The sequence below is a fragment of the Myxine glutinosa genome, chromosome 1, assembly GCF_964187855.1.
Source record: "Myxine glutinosa chromosome 1, kmMyxGlut1.1, whole genome shotgun sequence".
NCBI lineage: Eukaryota > Metazoa > Chordata > Myxini > Myxiniformes > Myxinidae > Myxine > Myxine glutinosa.
The window spans coordinates 160,077,279-160,098,039 of NC_136261.1; the positions used below are offsets into that span (position 1 = coordinate 160,077,279).

Sequence of the window (20,761 nt, forward strand, 5' to 3'; positions counted from 1 at the left end):
GTATTTATGATTTTAAAAAATTCCCAGAAGGATTTAAACCTTATAATAAAATTAAAACATCAACAGAACGAATATACAGTGTACGTGTCCACCAACGTTCTAAAATGTTTTGGCTGCGGACAATTTGGGGATGTTAAGCATGACTGCCCCCGAAAAGAGAATTCTCCACAAGTGCAACCTCCCCTCCGAACCGGGAATAAGCACCCCCCCCCCCACCTTCCCACCACCAGTCCAAACCCTCCCACCACTGACCCAAGCCCTCCCACCACCGACCCAAGCCTTCCCACCACCGAACCAAACCTTCCCACCACCGAACCAAGCCCTCCCGCCGCCGAACCAAGCCCTCCCACCACCGACCCGAACCTTCCCACCATCGACCCAAGCCTTACCACCACTGATCCCAATCTGTCCACCACCGACCCAAGCCCTCTTACCACCAATCCAAACCCCCCCGCCGTACCCCCCTCCCCTCCCCTTGAAACAGGGGCCCCTCCCTCTACTGAAGGATCTAATTGCAGCCATCTCCTGTTAACTATAGATCTCACCCCCCAGGCGACATCGTCCAATCACAGCTTGTTGCCTGCTATAACTGATCCTACCTCTCCCGCCGTGGTAGCCGATGGGATCCCCCTCCCGATGATCACGTCCTCCCTCCCCCCCCCTCCCCCCAAACCCTTGCAATCTCTTCCCACTAACCAGGACGAGTTTCAATTAGTCTGCCCAAAAGGAAAAAGACATCTGCAAACAACAGATGAAAACGGTCACCTCTTTAAAAAAACCTACAACTGAAAACCGACAGCCCCTCCTCTCTGGCCTAGATTTGTCCCTCGTCACAGAAAATCGTTTCTCGGTATTGGAGGACATAGATGTGGATGAATCCTCGCCCTTGTCTACTGACCTAGAAACTGATATGGTTGAACCACAAAAATTAGTGCCCCCCCTCCCCCCCCCTCCCCTGAAGATGGCTCATTTCTCTCCCTCCCCGTCCCCCCCCCTCTATGGACTATGCCCCATCCGATAACGTGGAGGGATGTGATGACGGTGAGGAGATAAATGATGAAAACCAGTGTGACACACCATCTGAGCCATCTGATATATACACAAAGAATTAAGTTAAGCACCCCTACACAAAGAATTAAGTTAAGCACCCCCTAATATATATTCTTTGTGTATATGTATACATTGGCATATATTCTAAGGTTGCGAAGATGGTCCCTCCAATAGCCAATCTGGATGAATTGGAACGTGCATTACATCGGGAATGGAACAACCTGCCACAGCAACGCATACGACGGCTTACAGGGTCTATGAGACGTAGGGTTGAGTCAGTGATCCGATCACGTGGGTCCTACACACGTTATTGACGCAAAGATCGCTAGAGGTCTTCTCAGAACAATGACTGTACGTTAGAAAACATAAACGTCATCCACACTGTCCGTGATGGACCTATAGCTCCATACTTAAATTGAGGTGAAAATATGCCTAAAATTCCCAAAAAATTTCACCTTAAATTATTCAGAATAAAATATTGAAAACGGCATGATTGTTATGTTTTTATGTGACCATAATATCACTTCTCCAGAAAATATAGCAATATCATGGGTATATTACACTGTTTTGACGACAACAAACTTGTAATGTGCGAGGTTGTAAAAAAACGGGGGGGGTGCTTAACTTAATTCTTTGTGTATAGATGACTCTGTTAGTGAATGTGGTAGCCTTAAGGAAGAAGAAATCCCTCCAATCCCTCCCTCCGAGATAAAAAGGTTTCTTAAGGACACATTCCGAAAAAGGAATGTTGTAATAGAAACCTTTTTTCCGGAGCTACCTGATTTTATACATTCCGCTAAACTGATGGTAAAACGGCCCCACGTTTTTAATTTCAATTCCTCCCAACGTCACCGTTTAAAGAAGTGGTTGCAAAAAGCTAAGAATGAACTGCTATCAAAAAATTGAGTGGTGGTCACTCCTCCTTATAGCTGTAATGAGTTTTTCCATTTGTAGCCTGAATATTAACGGAGGATGTAGCTCTGTCCGTAAAGTTCAAGTAAGGGATTTTTTATTACAGAAGAAAGTTGACATTGCCCTCTTACAAGAGACCCATGCCAACGACTGCTGTGTCGCAGAGTGGTGTAGGCTCTTCCCCGGCCTGTCCTTCTTTAGTAACGGTGACTCCCGCAAAGGCGGTGTCGCAATAATTCTTAGCCCCTCCTTTTCGCCTTCATCGCTTAAATTCGGCGAAATACACAAGGGATCCCTAGCATCCCTAGAATTCCACTACTATGGAAAATTCTATACTATTTTTAATATCTATGCCCCAAGTACGCCTGTAGCTCGGCGAGTTTTTTTTAATGACCTCGGGACACACCTAACGTCCCTCGACAGTCAAAACGCCCTAAAAAACCAAGACAATCATGTTTGTATTGGTGGAGATTTTAACTGCACCCTCCAACCCCAACTCGACAGGAACAGTGCAGAGCCCCATCCTGCCTCCACAATCCCTCTCACCAAATTTTTAAAACAAATGAATTTGACAGATATATGGCGGGTACAGCACCCATCAATCAGGCAATACACATGGTGTCGATGCATTCAGGGTAATATTGTACTTGCTCGCTTGGACAAGTTTTATATTAATCCTCCACTTGAACGCCTCGTTCTGTCATCCAAAATTTGCCCATCAGGATTCTCGGACCACAGCGCAACATTTCTCAAAATTTCTGCCCCCTGCCCGAAACACAAGAGTGCTTTTTGGAAATTTAATAACAACTTACTTGATGATAGTACCTTTAAGGACATTTTTCCGGAAATTTGGAATATTCTGGTTGCCTCCCAAGGGAATTTCTCAAACCTCAGACAATGGTGGGATAATGCCAAAACGCACATCAGACTGTTCTGCCAACAATATCGTGCGTATGGTGTTCAAGAGGAAAGAATTACAGGAACAGCTTCAGGGAACCGCAAGTGTGAGCTACCAGGGAATGAGGCAACAAATCCATGGAAAAACGGCCTTACTGAATTCCATATCCGAAAGGCGAGCACAAAATGCTTTATTGCGCCTGAAGATGAGGTACATACACGACCTTGATGCTCCAACCAAATTCTTCTTCAGCCTTAAAAGGGGGGCCTCTTCGTCAATGATTACACGCTTGCTCCATGATGGGGAACTCCTTTATGAAGATGGCAGAATCAGGGAATGTGCCCGGAAACATTTTAAACAACGGTTTATGCGACATGACATTAACCAGGATGCAATATCGGAACTTGTTTCTAACCTTCCAACATTGGCGGAGGATCAGAAGCAGCAGTTGGAGGATCCTCTTAGGTTACCTGAGCTCACCGCTGCCTTGAAGGCCTTGGAACCTGATAAAGCCCCTGGACTGGATGGGCTGACAAGTGAATTTTTCCAGTTTTTTTGGGACACCATTGGACCTCACCTACTGCGGGTATTGAATGAATGTTTAGAGGATGGACAACTGCCGTGGAGTTGCCGGAGAGCAGTCACCACCTTAATTCCTAAGAAAGCGGACACTCAACTTATAGAGAACTGGCGTCCTATTTCTGTTTTATGTACGGATTATAAAATTTTAGCCAAAGCCTTGTCTAATCGAATGAAACCTTTTATGAATGTACTAATAGGAGAACATCAATCCTTTTGTATTCCTGGACGTACTATTTTTAATAATATCTTTCTTATCCGTGATACCATTCGGTTTTGTAACAATTTTAATATGAATGTTGGTCTGTTTTTTATTGACCAAGGAAAAGCCTTTGACTGTATTGACCACATGTACCTTTTTAGAGTTTTAGAGAATTTTGGGTTTGGACCTATTTTTATCTCGTACGTTAAACTTTTGTATTGTAATATATCCAGTGTTCTTAAAATCAATCAAGTATTGTGTAGCCCCATTGCTGTACAACGGGGAGTACGGCAAGGTTGCCCGCTATCTGGACTTTTATACTCTCTTGCCATCGAACCTCTTCTGCTCCAATTACGTACGCACATTTCTGGCTTCACTGGATCAATTCTTACCACACCGCTAAAAGTCTCTGCCTATGCAGATGATGTCTGTATTTATATAAAAAATAGTACTGACGTCACTGCGGTGGCTCAGGCACTAAAAACATATTGTCAGGCTTGTTCAGGCCAGGTAAACTGGAAGAAGAGTGAAGCCCTTTGGATAGGACCTGGAGATTGCCCGCCAATTGTCCTACCAGGAGGAGTGAACTGGCAGAAAAGTGGCATTAAATACCTCGGTATTTTCCTCGGAGACAACACCTTTGAGCAGCAGAACTGGGTGGGATTACCAGACAAGGTAATGGCAAAACTGGCCCGCTGGAAAGGACTTCTTTTCCAACTTTCGTACCGTGGAAGAACTCTCGTCATTAACAATCTTGTCGCCTCTATGCTATGGCATAAGATGATATGCCTACAACCGCCTGGGAGCCTTCTTATTACACTGCAAAAGAGCATTGTCGACTTTTTCTGGAGCGGGAAACACTGGCTCCAACCCCCCGTGGCATACTTGCCACTCGCTGAAGGTGGCCAAGGTCTTATTGATATCCGCAGCCGGATTATGGTCTTCCGGCTTCATATCGTGCGCCAACTTGTATATGGAGATGAAGCCCTACTCTGGAGGCCTCTGGCTAACTGCATATTACAGCTCACATGCAAGCTGGGTTACGACCGAGAACTTTTCTTGATGAACCCTCATCAAATCGATTCATCCTTGCTGCCCACCTTTTACCAAGGGGTGATGAACGCCTGGCAAGCCCTGTCCTTTTCCCGTGAAATGGCAACATACAACATGGAAATGTTGTTGAACGAGCCCCTATGCTACAACCCCTTCCTGGAAAACAGCTTGAATAATAGGGGACTCGTTCAACGTTTTGTTGATGCCAAGCTGCTGCGAGTGAAAGACCTCATGACAGAGTCTGGGAGGTGCCGGCTGAGTGCTGCCGCTGTGGCACAAAAAGCCGGAATAAAATCTGTCAGGATCATCTCTCGGTTCCTTCAAGGGATATCCACAACGTATCGTAATACCTGCGAGGAACTTGGCCCTTCCCCCGAGGAAACAGCGGGTGACTTCCCCAAACTCCTAGTCTTCAGCCCGCCACTTAATCTGTCCCCTGGCCTGAACAGCCCTGATGATACTGCATTATCCCTTCCCGCCTTTCCAAAGAAAACTCTGTACAACGCGTACGTTAAAATTTTATACGCAAAAACATTTTCTGAGCACCCGAGGCTTCGATGGCGGGATGTTTTACCCCCAATACCACCCAATTGCCCCAATTGGCGAAGTTTTTATCTCTTGCCTACTCCAAAGTATGTTGGAGATATTCAATGGAAACTTGTACACTGGATTTTACCTTATAATGTTTTACTGAACCGGTTTTCTACTGCTAACTCTAATCTATGCCCTTTCTGTGCATCCATTGAAACCCTACCGCATATATACCTGGAGTGTGAACGATTGCAACCTCTTTTTACATTCCTTCAGGAACGCTTTGTGAAGCTTGGTTCCCTCTTCAATCACAATGTTTTTATTTATGGTGTTTTAGGACCGTCTTCCCTTAGGAATGTGGTTTTAATGAATTTTTTAATTGGCCAGGCCAAGTTTGCAATTTATAAATCCAGGAAGAAAAAAATGGGAAACGCTTCTGACTCGTCATGTGATGTACTGCTCACCCTTAAGGCTCTTGTAAATGCAAGACTAAAGCTAGAGTACCGGTTTTTTAAAATGAACAAGAATTTAACATGTTTTAAAGAAAAGTGGGTTTTTAATGATGTCATATGCACACTTGATGATGATGATTTGAAAATAACCTTTCCTTGAGACCATTTTATTGTGTTTTGTTTCTTTGTGACTGAACATAACTGATTTTTTGTACTCTTGTAATAAAAGGAAGAAACAGTCAGTCTCTCTCCAGTTTGGTCCTCCTGGGTCTCCTACCATAGAATCCCCTTTCATTGAGTTGGCGATGGATGGTGTGAGTTGAAACTGTCATACCTGGTGTCTGAAGTTCAGTTGATCGAGGTGCTTTCTCCACCATTCGAACAATCCTTCGCTGCAATCTTTGATCAATTTTTTTTTTGCGGCCACGCCCAGCGATGTCGGATACAGTGCCATGGGCCTTAAACTTCCTGATAACATTACTTATGGTGGACACAGGAACAGCAAGGTCTCTGGAGATGAACTTGTAGCCTTGAGATTATCCATGCTTGGCTACAATCTTGTGTCTGACCTCCTCAGACAATTCTCTGGTTTTCTCTCTTTTCTCCATGCTCATTGCGGTACACACAGTGACATAAAACAGCAGAATAACTCCTTTTCTCGACTCAAACTGGTTGAATGAGTGATTTTTATATTGCAGGCACCGGCAACTCACCGCAGGTGAGTTCATTTCCAAAGTAAAGGAGAATCACCTGCTTGAAATCTCATTATTTCTAACAACTTCTAAAAGGTGCCAATAATATTGTCCGGACCATTTTAGGATTTCTGTGTGGAATAAGATAAGATTTCGTAATTTTTTCACCTTTTTTTGTTTTGTTCCACTGCAAACCAAAGAAATACATATGTGGATACCAAAATATTTTTTCATTTCAACAATTTTCTGGAAGAAATGGTGCATTATTTGAAAAAAGTGCAAGGGCGCCAATATTTTTGGCCACGACAGTAGATGGCCTGATGAAATGGAACATGTTTCAACTTTCAACCCTAATAAATCTTATTCTCACCATGTCACTTCAGAAGGATCGTCAAACTAACCCACACCACCTATTTCCCATGGTCATCCACTGGATAGAATAGGTTCAGTTGCTTGAAATTGTGGGCCTAATCATCAGTCATGATCTATAACTATGTAGCAACGCTGGTCTCCATAGCAAGCCACACACTGGGCATCCGTGGTCATTTATTACACTTACAAGTCATTCCTTGAAAATCTGAATTACTCAGCAGACAAGGCCCAACAGACATGCAAATTATTTGTAAAAAACAAAAAGCAGTAAAATTATGCTTAAAATGTCCTGCTGCCTTCCATGACGCAATCCAAACTGTTTAAAGTCTATAATATTGTTGTAACCATTCAACTCAAAGGGGTAATTATACAATACTTCCTGCCCATAGGTTCTGCTGAAGCAGTTGCTTTGGCTGAAAACAAAACCCTGAATGTGTCACCTATTTGATGTGGGGTGAATAGGTTATTGCAGGAATTGGGAATTTGACCAGGGCATCAGAACGCAATGATTTACATTTTTAGAAAGTGCTTTTATTTGTCATTGTCGTCATCAAATCTCCATGTGCAGTAGTCCGAAAAGCAGCTGGTCACAATGTTGTGGTAGGCCCCCCTGGATTTTAAGCACACATGGAGAAACCAGGTCCAGGTGCACTGTCCTTTTACTCGACATATGGTGGAGTACTTAGGGATTTGTAGGCAATGGATACGCTTCAAAAGAAAGAAAATTCGCCCACAATTAAAACAACACATGAGAATAAAATTAACTTTAAAATTAAAATAAACAACACAAATAAATAATGTATTTGATGAAAAATGCCCGCTGTTCCATGCCAATGCACATGATTGCTTTGGCTAACAGATTAATGGAGGCAAAAGCACAAACTCAGGCCAACTGTTACATCATTTTTGCTTTGGTTTATAATTTGTATGCATGAAGCATAAAATTAGTTGAAAGGTAGAAACCCTTCCCCTTCCTTTTATGCCTCGTCCAAATAGAGCATCTCATCATCCGTCACTGCCATTTTAGACATCACAAAGCAATTTTAAACACATGATGGAAGAATGTTAACGATAATGTCAAAGGAAATGACAAAACTTGGCAGAGTTGGTTTATTCATTGAAAGTTGCAGTTCAACTCAGTATAATGTAGTGTTTATACAAAAAAAAGCCAACTAGCCCCAAGCAAACAAAAAAATAAATTACAGGAACCGTTTGTGGGGTTGAAGCTGAGTTCATGTAACACAATGGAACAAACAATGTGATTTGATGGAAGTTACATGAAACAGCAACCTGGTACAAAAAGCTAAAATAAACCGTGAATTTGCAGAAGGCTGATGTAAAAGATATACTTTCCCTGTAATTTTTTAATCTATTTTTTAACAATCACCTGTTGGCATATCCCAAAAGTTACAACGCTTTGAATCATGAAAAATGTCACCAATTATTGTTTCTAAAACAGAGGGGGGAAAAACCAATCCCTTCAAACTCAAATCAATTTCACCAAATGTAAAGATATGAATGTTTATGAAACGATGATCATAAAAACGTTCCGTACGTGAAAACGTCCCCAAAGTACGTGAAACCGAAGCACAAACAAACAGTGTTTATTTACTAAAATTACATCCTCTTAAAGTGGCATCTGTTTCTGAAATCAATTACTTTAAAAAGTCTTTAATCCTTACTTGCTGAGCATAAATATACAAATGATTCCATCACATCTTGAACGTTTTTCTTTACAATGCTAAAGCTGTGTGCGCAAACATACGGGGAAGTTTCCAATTTCCAGCAACAAATGGGTTCACTTTCTTTGATCCACCTTCTTAATCGTAAAGTTATAAACATTCTCGTCAAAATTCACAATGCCTTCCCAGTTATCCACGAAAGCAAGAAGAATAGCATGCGATAGTGGAATCTCAATATAATGGAATCTCAATAAGTTCCGGGTCTAATTGTTGATTAAATAAAAACGATGCTACAAGCATCCTCAAGACAATTGAGCTTCCCATCATCTTTGTGATGGTTTCATTTCATTTGGCAAAGTCTGTTCTCAGTCTGTCCTGGTTCTGAATCCTTGTGGTGTGAATATCCTGAATATCCACGTCCTGAATAAGTGTGCACGCTATGACAATGTACAATTGATTTATCCTCTTACTTTGGTTTTCGGAAACTTGTGCTGTGGCCATACCCTGGTCATTCTGTGTTACCAGTTCTGCTCTCTGCGGCATCGGGCTGAAACCGGTTGACCAGAGTTATGGTAAAATGTAAATACGTAATTTCAAAATGATCCATCATTTCATCACACTTTATGACAGATTACTTATCGTCATATTCATATGTGGAGACATATTGAAACCACCTTTGGAGGCCATTTTCCCCCGCAGAGCAGGGGTTGGCCTTTTTCGGGCACCGTGGTCCCCTTATTGAAGCAATGTTTTATGGCCGGATGCCCTTCCTGTCACCAACCCCGTTAGTCACCTCTTGCGACACACAGGGAATTACCAGTGAACTGGTACTCAATTTGCCGACCTTGGAAGGATGACAGGCTGAGTCAACCCCCCTGGTTTTAATTGAGCGATCGACCGGGATTCGAACCCAGGATCCTTGGATCTCAAGCCGGCACCCTCACTGCTCAGCCAACACCAGGCTGATGTGGAGAGATATTGGTCCAAGTGTATTTGGAAGCGATCATTCTTGCAGTTATTCTGTAGTTTACGTTGCAATGCTTTGTTTTCTTGAGAATGCATAATGTTAAAGGTATAAAATTAGCCGTTTTCCAGCATTTTTCAGTCACTGCAAGACGAATGTCTCCCTTTATTTTTCAGAAGATAAAGGAATGTTTGGCCAACTTGCCAAGCTGCCAAGGTATGGCTTCACAAGAGTGAGCAGTCATGGGAATTTCAGCAAAAGGTATACTGACGATGAATTGTTTCTCTCTGTGCTTAACAACGTGACTCCGTTTTAGGTTTAAAACAGGTTTACACTATATTTTTCCTTCTTTTCTGGTTAGCACGTGACTTCACACTAATGAGGACTACTAAGGACCAGACCGCAGTGTTCCAACTGTATAGGGTTTCGTAGAGAACAAGATATAACAGGATAGTGTAGTGTGACGTCAAAATAACAGCTGGAAGGATAGATTGTAGCATTGTCACTCCATCATTAAAGACGTAAAAACATAATAATCTCTTATCTGTACATCGCAACTATGTTCAATAATGAGGCAAAGCATGGAACTCTCTGCAAAAATGAAGGTCTGAACACATGAGCAAGTATTTGAATATACACAACCCAAAGCCCTGCTTTGATTCATTGCAAATAGAGCACTTAGAACTAAAACATACTGAGAAGAAAAACAAGAGAAAATGACAAAAACAAAAAGTGATGAAAAAAGTGTCTGAACATGGTATTAAAAAGCTACTTATGTAAAACAGCAGCAACGTTTTTGTTAATACAGAGGTCTAGTTTCATGGAAGAACTAGAACGGCACTCGGTAGAGAGCAAACCTCCGCAAGGCTGAACAGTTTATGTTGTGTATCCCACTGATAGGCCGGATCTAGATTCGGACCTGAACCAAAATCTTACCGGCTTGTTCTTGTTACTTATACAACTTATCCCCCAAGTTTCGTACAAATCCGTGCATACCTTTTTTTAATATCATGTTATTTATCGCTTTTCGCCCGATCTCTCAATGGTGAAGAATCACTTAAAAATTAAATAATTCTCGCATCCGAATCCATATTCAGATCTTCACCAAAATCGAATCGATTTGGTCTTGTCACACACACAACCGGTCCACCAGGTTTCGTCCAAATCCGTCCACAACTTTTTGAGATATTATGCTAAATATAGTTTTTGGCCCCATCTAACAATGGTGAAGAATCACTTTAAAAATTCTACTAGCCGGATCCGGATCCGGATCCTCACCAAAATTGAATCAATTCTTCTTTGTCACACACCCAACCTCTCCACCAAGTTTGTCCGAATCCGTCCACACCTTTTTGAGATATATTGTTCACAAACAGACAGACAGACAGGGGTGAAAACATAACCTCCATCCACCTTCGGTGGCGAAGGTAACAAGTCATAGGTATAGTAACTATCATCTCCATGCTTACAGGAAGACTTGTTTGCTTTGCACTCTGATACAACCTATTCTTATTTTTGTCAACTCATCACTCATTTTCGTTTCGGCTCTTGTTGTTGGCTTATCAAACCCCTAAGCACCACAATGTTTCAGGACATGAAGCCACAGTTTTTGTGTTGCGGAAAAGCTCCTTTATGCAGCAGAAGTTAGCAGGCCTACCTAGTGTTCATCCTGTCACTACCCTTGAAGGGAGACCATTCCATACATTCACCGCATACAACCAAAAGCGGTTCTTTCCACAATGTCGACCAGGAAATGACATAATTGCAGTTTCAACAGATGCATTCAACTTCAGGAATGTAACATGTAAAATACATTGCTTCAAGGCAAGTATTGCTCCTTGCCAGGAAAAACCAAGAAAGTATTATTTTAAAAGTCTGTTATACACCTGCTCATTATAGTTACCCACCAGAGGTGCTAAATCTAAAATAACTCAGGTGTCCACTGTAAAAGTCCTTCACTGATACTCAACTCTAATCTGTATGTTACTTTCTTTCCATCGACCATTTCCTAATTTCCATACTATCTTTGCACTCCTCCCTTCCACCAACTCCATTATGACTCCTGACTACTCTGCCTTACTGCTCACATTATTCTGTACAGTAATTTTTCATCCTGTTTTGTCCCACGATCAAAGTGCCGCAGTGCCTTTCAGGCCTTCCGCTTGCGAGTCTCTGTGTTCCACATGCTTGATGTCAGATTTTGCAACATTCGAAGGCCTTTGTGGCCCTGTGTTGAGGTGCTCTCTGGATCACTTGGAGATGACTGACCATTCTACAGAAAGGGGCAGAAAAAGCGAATAAAAAGTCACGTATGTACCTTCGTGAATCATAAAATGACAATCCAAGATAGCCAATGGTGTCAGATATTGATCACAACTTTTTCAGTTAATTTCATATGGGGCGTTAGCTTTACACCTGTCTGTGTCCAATTGTTGGCGAAGCATAACGAGTTTATGAATACACACTCTAAAGTTTATGAGACTCAAAAGTTGTAATGTAATATTTGATGTACAATGAGGAAGAAGGGGGTGGGGGAGTGTACTTGCAAGCAGTTATGGGAATTCTCTATTGGAACATCCATATTATTATCTGATACAATGGAATACCTGTCTCTGTGAAGGCTAGTGTCAGTCTTCATCAACAGACATTATAAACAATGGATTTTATAGAAGGGAATACAAGGAACTTCAATGTAGAAGGCCATTAGGCCCATCAAGCCTGCCAATTGTGAAAACATCTTTGTAACCCTCCCCCATACCCACTACTTCAAGATCCCTATCCAACTCAATTCTAAAACTATCCACTGACTCGTCTGTCACTACCCTTGTAAGGAGACCATTCCATAAATTCACCTCTCTCTGAGGGAAAGACCTCTGCCTTACTACTGTCCTAACTCTCCTCTTCTTCACTCTTAAACCGTGACGCCTTGTCCCGTCAGTTTCCATTCTGCTGAAAAACTCTTCTGCACTTATTTTGTTTCTATCCTTCATTATCTTAAACATCTCAATCAAGTCCCCTTGTAATCGCCTCCTTTTCTAATGTGAAAAGTCCTGTCTCTTTTAGCTGCTCCTCATAGCTTGGGATTTTATCTTTGAAACGTTGATGGGATGTTTGCCACTGTGTGAAACGAGTTACCACTGACTTTTCATTAGTCTGTTGTCAGAACAAAAAAAACACATCTATTATTATCTCCTAATAAATTAGAATATTTTCACCTTAGCCTTATCAAGATGACCAAAATCAGTGCAGTGGATCCTTGACTCGGTCTATATCTGATATCCATTCTAACATTTCCTCACCTGTTCCACTGCTGGTGATGAACGAAGCAAGGAGTGTTCAGTGCTCTGTCATGACACAGATAAAAAAAGGCAAAGATTTGGAAAATGCATCTTACTTATGTTATAATTAAAACATTCACAGCTACGTGAACATACTGCACTCGCACGAGCACACCTTTGAGTCCTATGTCTGTATTAATGTCTTGAATATATGAATAGCTGAATGCAATACCTTTACCTTTATTACTCTGACTTCCCATTGAGAGACATTGCATTTGCCAGAAACCTATATTGTATTTCCTCGGTTGTTTTTGAATGATAAAATAGTACCTTTGTGACTATGTACAGTCCTGGCCAAAAATATTGGCACTCTCACACTTTTTCCAAATAACTCACAATTTTCTCGAAAAATAATAGACGGGTCAATATACTGCCTGACCCCAAAAAAATTGCAAATTTTTGTTTTATGCTTATTTCTAGTAGTTTATGAAGTGGAAGACAACATATTAAAAGTTGGACAATTTTGACGCATGGGAAAGTCCCTCAGTGACGTCAGAAAACAAGATGGCTGCCGGCAGATAAAACGTAAAAAAATTGACTGATAATCATCAGACCACTAACAATTTAAAGTAAATTTTGCACCAATATTTGTATTATGATCGTTGCTGGTAGTTTATCCAGTGCTAATCCTGAGACCATTCGCAATTTAAAGTAAATATTTGCACAAATATATGTTCTTTGATTGTTTCTGCCAGTCTATGACATGGAAAGCCACATATAAAAAATTGGACAATTTTGACACATGTGGAAGTACCATATGCCTTCTAGTCTTAGATTGCAGTTTCATCGTCCTCCTCCTCCTCCTCTATGTCTGGTTCAACACTCATATTGTCACAGTTGCTGTCCTGGCAATGTCCACATGCACTGGTGCACTCTAATCCATGCTTCCTACATGAACACCTTAGTGTTTTGCACCCCCCTGAACAGTTGCAGTGAATCATCTGAAGTAGTATGTCTGGAGCAGGGCTTTTGTCTGTCATCACTGGAACAAGTTTTCCTCCTTCTACCTTCCATCCCCACTCCGTTGGCTCCATTCCACAACAAAGGCCCATCCATTCCATTACCTGGTAATAGGTCCGCAGAGAATGAAACTTGCAGGCAGCGGATGTGGGTGGCAGTCTTTCAGGAGTGACAAATGCCTTAGCCCTTGCAACCTTTTTGCAGAGAATGTTGTATCTGATCGATGCCAATGAGTCGTTCTGATTTGCTTTAAACAATGCCACCATTGCTCTGCAGCCTGCAGTTTCAATAACATCCTGACTCTGCTGTGGTTTACAGAACACCTTTGAGCTGTCTATCAGTTCCTTTTCTTTCTTGATGATTCTTTGAAACCCTGACTTCTTTCCAATCCCAAAGACACGAGACGTTGCGTCACAGCCAGTTAATGCATGAAGGAACAATATATCTCTGCAGGCTGCATTTCCAAGTATCTGCTGAAGGACTTTGATATTGTAGACATTTGATTTTGCCTTGTCAGAACGGAAATAGAGTTCAATGCAGTTTGTCTCCACCATATAGAAGAGCAGGAGGAGAAGGAGATCTGTATCTTCTCCAATGAGGGTTGTAGATCTGGGAGCCGCATTTGCGACGGCCGCTTTTGCAATCTCAACATCAGCATCTCCCTCTGCTTGGATCACCTCACAGCCTTCCTTGTGCAACACCTCTATAATCAACAGTATCATTGCCTGCTTGTTTGACTCATTCGACAGAAAGTCCTCCTTTTTCCCAACAAATTTTGTTGACTCCGTAATGTTAACCTTGGTGGCATTCTTGTTTCTATTCCGACGTTGATGAGAACAGTCCTTTGTGCTTGGCCCAGCCTCATAACCATCAAACACAACAGTAGCTTTGCCATAGTGTCGTACTGTAAATGAGGCATATTCATCTGCAATGGAACTGTAGGTGAATCCCTCTGTCCACTTTAAGCGGCGAATAAGTGATCCCCCGTCAAGAACATAGTGATCTGTTCCTGGAACTGTCTGGTTGACAGCATTGTCAGATTTGGTTGTAGCATAATTCCTTATTGCCTCCGCCAACTGTGGTTTATCTGGCTGGCGCAGGATGTTTTTTGCCTCAAAAAGAGACATTGGGTATGGGCAGAGTTCATATTTCATCACTTCACCTATCTGGAGATCTCCCGTCTGTGACACCACTAAGAACCTCTGGAATAGTAACGCTGGATCTATTGTGCGGTCCTCAGCAACTTTGACTGCCCTGCTGAATGCAAGTGTCTTGGCTTTAGAACTCCTTTTGTGTGAATAGGAGTAAGCTGGGTGATCATCCATCTTCTTGACAATGTCACTACCTACTTTGAATAGGTCATGAACATTGACATCCTCATTTGCAGTAACCCCTGTGATGATATTGCGCAATGACTTGTCATCAGAAAATGGTGTGAAGCTGTCCAGTTTTTCGGCAACTTTGCCACGATCAGCTTCATCTCGACTCACCCTGGATGTTGTCAACTCCTTATGTTGTTCACTTGTTGAGTAGCTACTCGAGGTCAGTTCTTGCATAGCAAGGTTGTAGGAGGACGATATGGTTGAAGACAGAGTCCAAACTGCTCTCTGGTGCTCTGACATCCCACTTCCTCGAGTCAGCCCCCCTTGGCTTTTCAGTGAGCGCATTAATGTCTGTTCTATCACAAGATCAGAGCCTAGGCCAGCCCAGTATTGGTCACTGCACCGGATTACATGATAACCAGATTGGAACTTCTGATGAACCTCAGGGTTGTCATCCTCTAACGCAAGCATCTTCTCGAGATAGAGTCGAGCTGACTTCAGGTAATTGGGATGGCCAGCAGCTGCAAATATCGGCAAGCAAGCTGATATGGCTTGGAGATGCATCCCAGGACCCCGTCCGATCAGCTGCCACAAGTGCCCTTGCAATTCCCAACATACGCTGGTAGTTGATCCAAAGTGCACTGGTTTTCGAGTCCTTTGCAAGTTTATTCCTTTCCTGATTCAATCTATTGTCAATGAAATGAATGCACTCTGATTGCAACACAGACTCTATAGTGTCACTTTCGACAGTCTCCAGGGAAATGTACAGTCGCTCCAGTTCTGCCACTTGTTCTTGAAACCCAGGGTCAACTTCCACAATCTTGCCAACAACCTGACGTGTAAGACACTGATCCACAAGCAAATGGCCACGAAAAGCACGTTGCACCGCCTTCCCACTCAGCATGTGCACAACAGCATTTTGACCATACACTGTTTCCAGGATCTCTTTCAGTCCACTTCCATCCATCAAACTTCCAATGGCACCCAACAAATTCATTAATGTGTGGAAGCTCCCAAGCAGTAGCATTGCATTATGGATTGGGTTATCAGCAGGAAGAGCATTCACTATCTCAGAGGCCTTCCAAAACAGCGGTTGGTCAAATGTGATGATTGCTGGCATGTTGTGTTTTGATGCAAGTTTGCTCAGGTAATCAAGAGTTGACAAGATGCAGGTTTTGTCACCTGGGTTCATATCAATCATTGGGAGAAACTGTATTGAGGCTTTCCCTGGGTGATCACACTCCTCATGCAGAAAGTGCATCATGCCTTGCCAATTTGGTGCACTCTTTTCGAAGCAAAATGACATCTCCCATAATATGTCAATTGGGCGATCACAAATTGATAACAAAGGGAGGGGCTGAAATTTGAGGTTGCGGTTGACGTGCTCTGCATAGCGGTAATCTATTATATTGATCTTCGTCAGTTCGACGAGCTTCCTGTCAGACATTTTCTTTCTAGATATGATGTGGCTAGATTGACGCCCTGGTGTAATAGCTGCTATCATGCCCATCCCATGAAAGGTACCCTTTCCATCCAACGTTATGATGTTGTGGTCCACATTGTCTCCAGCAAATAACAAGGATGTATCAAGAATGTCGGTGTCACCTCCAAACACATCCGGAGCAAGAGAAGAGGCTGCATTTACTTCAAACCGTTGCACTTCGGAGTAAGATGAGGAAAAGCCAAAGGTTGATAGACTATCTATCAAGAAACGAGACCTATACAAGTGATGCATTTGCACTGCAAGACCAAGCTGCAATGGTGCAATTACAGCCCTTGGACGCACTGCTTGGATGACTGCTTGTCCAATACCAGCAACCTCCCTAGATGTATCTTTCCCGACCAAAAGATGCTGCAGCAAGAATCGCAGGCTAGTTGGGACATACCCCAATGCAGCAGTAAGGCTTAGGTCTGCAGTAGTTGGGTATGTATCCCCATGTGGTGCAACTGTTGTTTTTATGTCACTTTTTATTAGTTTTGCAGCAGTCTGAAGAATTGCACGTTTTTGTGCTTCTTCATCATCTTCTCGTGGTGCATTGTAGTGGTCACGGAGGATCTGGGACATTTTTTCTCTGAATGTCACAATATCTTTTAAGCCTCTACCCTCTGCCATGAATATAGATTCACCATATCGTTTTTTAAGCTGTTCCTTCATGTATTGGTTCCCATATGCATTGGATTCACTATCGCCCAGGTATTGTTCCATTCTAGCCACGAGGTCTGTAATTGTTAACTGTTCCTCATCATTGTCTTCAAGAAAAGAGCACACCTTATCGAAAGCCTCATTCTGGTCACTGTCCTTAGGCCTTCCCATTTTTCGTCTCTTGTTTGACTCAGTCGGCTTGAACCGTTGTGGAATGTCTCGCATTGTGCGGAAATTAATGTTGCAGGACTTGTGGTACACACAGTCAGCTGCATGGAGATCACCCTCAAAATATTCAATGCGGCCTTGAACAGCAAGGGCCCATTCATCGCTCCTTGTTTTGCAATGAACTGATATAGTTTTAACAAATGCGTCAGTCTTCACGTAGCCAAAACTGGCTGTTTCTGCATGGCCTCGCTTTGGGCCCTCTTCCTTAACTTCAGTGCCGCAGAAAAGGCAATGTGTTTTACTGTCATATAGTCCTTGAGCCAACCGGCCATTTTTTGAAGTGAATGCTCCGGGGGGGGGAGTAATTCTCATTATGATTTTCCATTAGACCAATGTCTCAAGTGTCAGAAAAGGTGTGATGGACATCTGAGAACGGTAGCTTAGTGCCCGGATGGACGCCATCTTTGAAACCACCCAGCTCGAAAATGCCCATTTGGTGGGGTACATTGTTGCACGTGTATCTGGACTTCTATACTAGCTATCGATGTGCGGTTGACGACTAAATATACGTCCGATGTGTACCGTCTAAATAAAAAATAATATGAAGCATTTTGTTTTAGATTAATTATTATAAAAATCAATTATCGAAAAAAAATCATATATTTTTCAATATTTTATTATTAGACTTGTACTTTTTTTAGTGAAACAACACTGGTATGATTTTCCAAATTATGCATTGTGCTACACCGTTTATCTGTCTATAAAAATAACTCAAAAACTAAAACATATCATCCACCACGAGTGTACACAAAAAATATATGAAAAGGCATGCACTTTCCACAAACCGAAACTATGTCAGTTGGAATTTCCCGCCGATAATCAACCCACAGAACCCAGTGCCGAAAGTGACGTCAGTCTATTCTATATCTATATTCTATATTCTATATCTCAGTCTGAGATTTGTTGCGGTGACCTGATTAATTTCTGAGGGGGGGGGGGGGGGGTGGGTGGCTTAAGAACTAAAAGTGAACATGTTAGATGGCGCCACATACAACTCTATTAAAGAGTTGTATTGTGGCGCCATCTAACATGTTCACTGACTTGGATGAGTATGTCTATGTAAGCTGGCGAGCTTTTCGGATATCGGAGTAATCTAACGTCAGTCTTTTTGTTCTTTCAGCTGAGATGGCCGGTGTCGAGGCGAAACGGGCGAAGATTGAACCTGAGTCCGGAACGTGCATCCTGTGCAGCAAGAAGTCGCCACTCTCTGAACTAAGCAAGGCAGCGGGCAACAGTTCTTGGAAGACATTGTGTGACGCAGCCGCAGTTAGAAACTTTTATCCAATTCTAAAGCTAGTCCAAGAAGGCGCAGTTGAACTTCCTAATATTCCAATATTATACCATAGGGCTTGTAGATCAGACTTCACTCACAAAAACCACCTAGCTACTTTGACCAATGCAGCTAGAAGTTCTTCAGTTGATACTGGCGATCATCACGGGAAGAGACAGGATCAACTTCAACGGTCTACGATGATAAATGCATTTTTTGCCAGCGTGCTTCAAAATTCATAAAAGGCAGTCGTACCCGTGAAACAGTTGTCTTGGCTGTTGAACTTCGAGCAGATAAGACAATAAGAGATGCTGCGATAGCTCGCAATGATGAGAGAGTTTTGGCATTGACTACACGAGATATGGTTGCAGCTGAGGCTCACTACCACTTCTCCTGCTATAGAAACTACACACGGCCCCAAAAACCTCAGGTAGAAACTGACATTGAAGATAATATCGAGAAAAAAGAAATGATACGATGTATATTCAATTTCATTCGCACTGACTTGTTCTTGAACCCGAGGATTGTTCCAATAGTTGATGTTGCAACAGATATCCTGTCTTCAGATACATTTTCAGTTGATGTTCGTGACTCCATCAAGAAGAATCTGCAGCGCACATTACAAAGAGAGTTTGGAGAATCGCTCATCTTCTTCAATGTGAAACACCGTGTATACTTGATGCCCGATAATCTGACAAAGCGAGAGATTGCTGCAGAGTGCGTAAACCTGAAAGCAGAAGTGAAAGCATTTGAACGAACGGACGGTGAAAGTAACATTGTGCGTGCAGCTACTTCACTGCGACACCAGATCAAAGATGCTCATTACAATGAACGTTGGCCGCCTCAGCCAGCAGAACTCACTTCAGATTACGTGAAGATACCAGATTCTCTTCGTGTATTTCTGCATACTTTGATTTGCGGGAGTGGGGGTAGCTCTGCGCGTGCCGACACACTGGTATGGTCGATGGCTCAAGATATCATCAATGCTGTACACCGGGGTACCATCAGAACATCGAAGCATGTCCTACTTCCGTGGGTCATGAAAACGCTCACCGGTAATACAGAGGTCATCAGAATATTGAATCGACTCGGGCACGGATGTTCGTACACAGTTCTGGAAGAAATCGAGACAGCGCTATGCATAGACAAATTAGCAAGTGTGGAGAAAGATACAGTACCACTTCCGTCACATGTGCACCCTTCGGTCCCGACTGTATTAGCATTCGATAACATCGACAGGCTAGAGGAATCGCTGAGTGGTGGCGGAACATCGCATCGCGTCAACGGTATCATCGTCCAACCGAAGTCGCAGTCGTGTTTGCCGCCCCAACCTCCATCGGCAGTATCCAAAGCAGATAAGAAGCGATCTATCCCGTCATCCAGCGATTTAGTTCCAATATACAGCGGTGGGAAACGAGAGGGCCCACCTGCAATCAAGCCTGCAGATCTTTCTGACACTCTTGCAGGCGCAACATCCCTTGCGCAGCGCCGAAATCACGTATGGATTATGACTCGCATGCTGGAACCATGCGACCAGACAATCAGTTCGTGGACTGGTTTCAACATCATGACTAGAGATCGTGTTCAGGTGACGGAAGATGTAGTTGGCTACCTGCCGACTATAAACGCGCCTGCCACAGATATGGCAACAGTGCAAGAAATCCTCAGAGAAGCTCTGAACATCATGTCATCACTTCAGCTTGAGCGTATACCGGTGGTGCTAGACCAGGCACTATTTGCTAAGGCGACCGAAATAGCATGGAAAGATGTCGATCGATATGGAAGAATCGTGCTCATGATGGGGAACTTCCATACCATCTGTAACTTCATGTCGAGCATTGGGAAAATGTTTGGAGATGCAGGCCTTCGGGATGTAGCTGTTGAGTCAGGAGTAATCGCTGAAGGTTCCATCAACAGGGTTCTGGAAGGCAAGCAATACAACCGTGCTGTGCGACTCCACAAGTTGATGTACGAGGCACTAATGCGCATCATTTGGAAGGGCTTCCAGGTGTGGATAGAAAGCAATCATCCTGACAAGGAACCCCAGATTCGAAGCACTGACCTCAAAATTCGCAGCATCAAGGAGGATGTTTGCCACGAGACTCTCGCTGCT

General features: G+C 42.8%; 1 protein-coding gene across 1 annotated transcript in view; it reads right to left on the minus strand.

The window, feature by feature from the left end:
• Positions 1 to 7,837: 7,837 nt before the first annotated feature.
• Positions 7,838 to 20,761, minus strand: part of LOC137430341 (uncharacterized) — a 130,235-nt gene continuing 117,311 nt past the window's right edge. The window contains exons 18-19 of the mRNA XM_078771154.1: positions 12,687 to 12,731; positions 7,838 to 11,659 (exon numbers count right to left, since the gene is read on the minus strand). Of these exons, the coding sequence (XP_078627280.1) occupies positions 11,537 to 11,659; positions 12,687 to 12,731 (168 nt within the window). The 3' untranslated portion in view covers positions 7,838 to 11,536. The remainder of the gene's footprint in view (positions 11,660 to 12,686; positions 12,732 to 20,761) is intronic.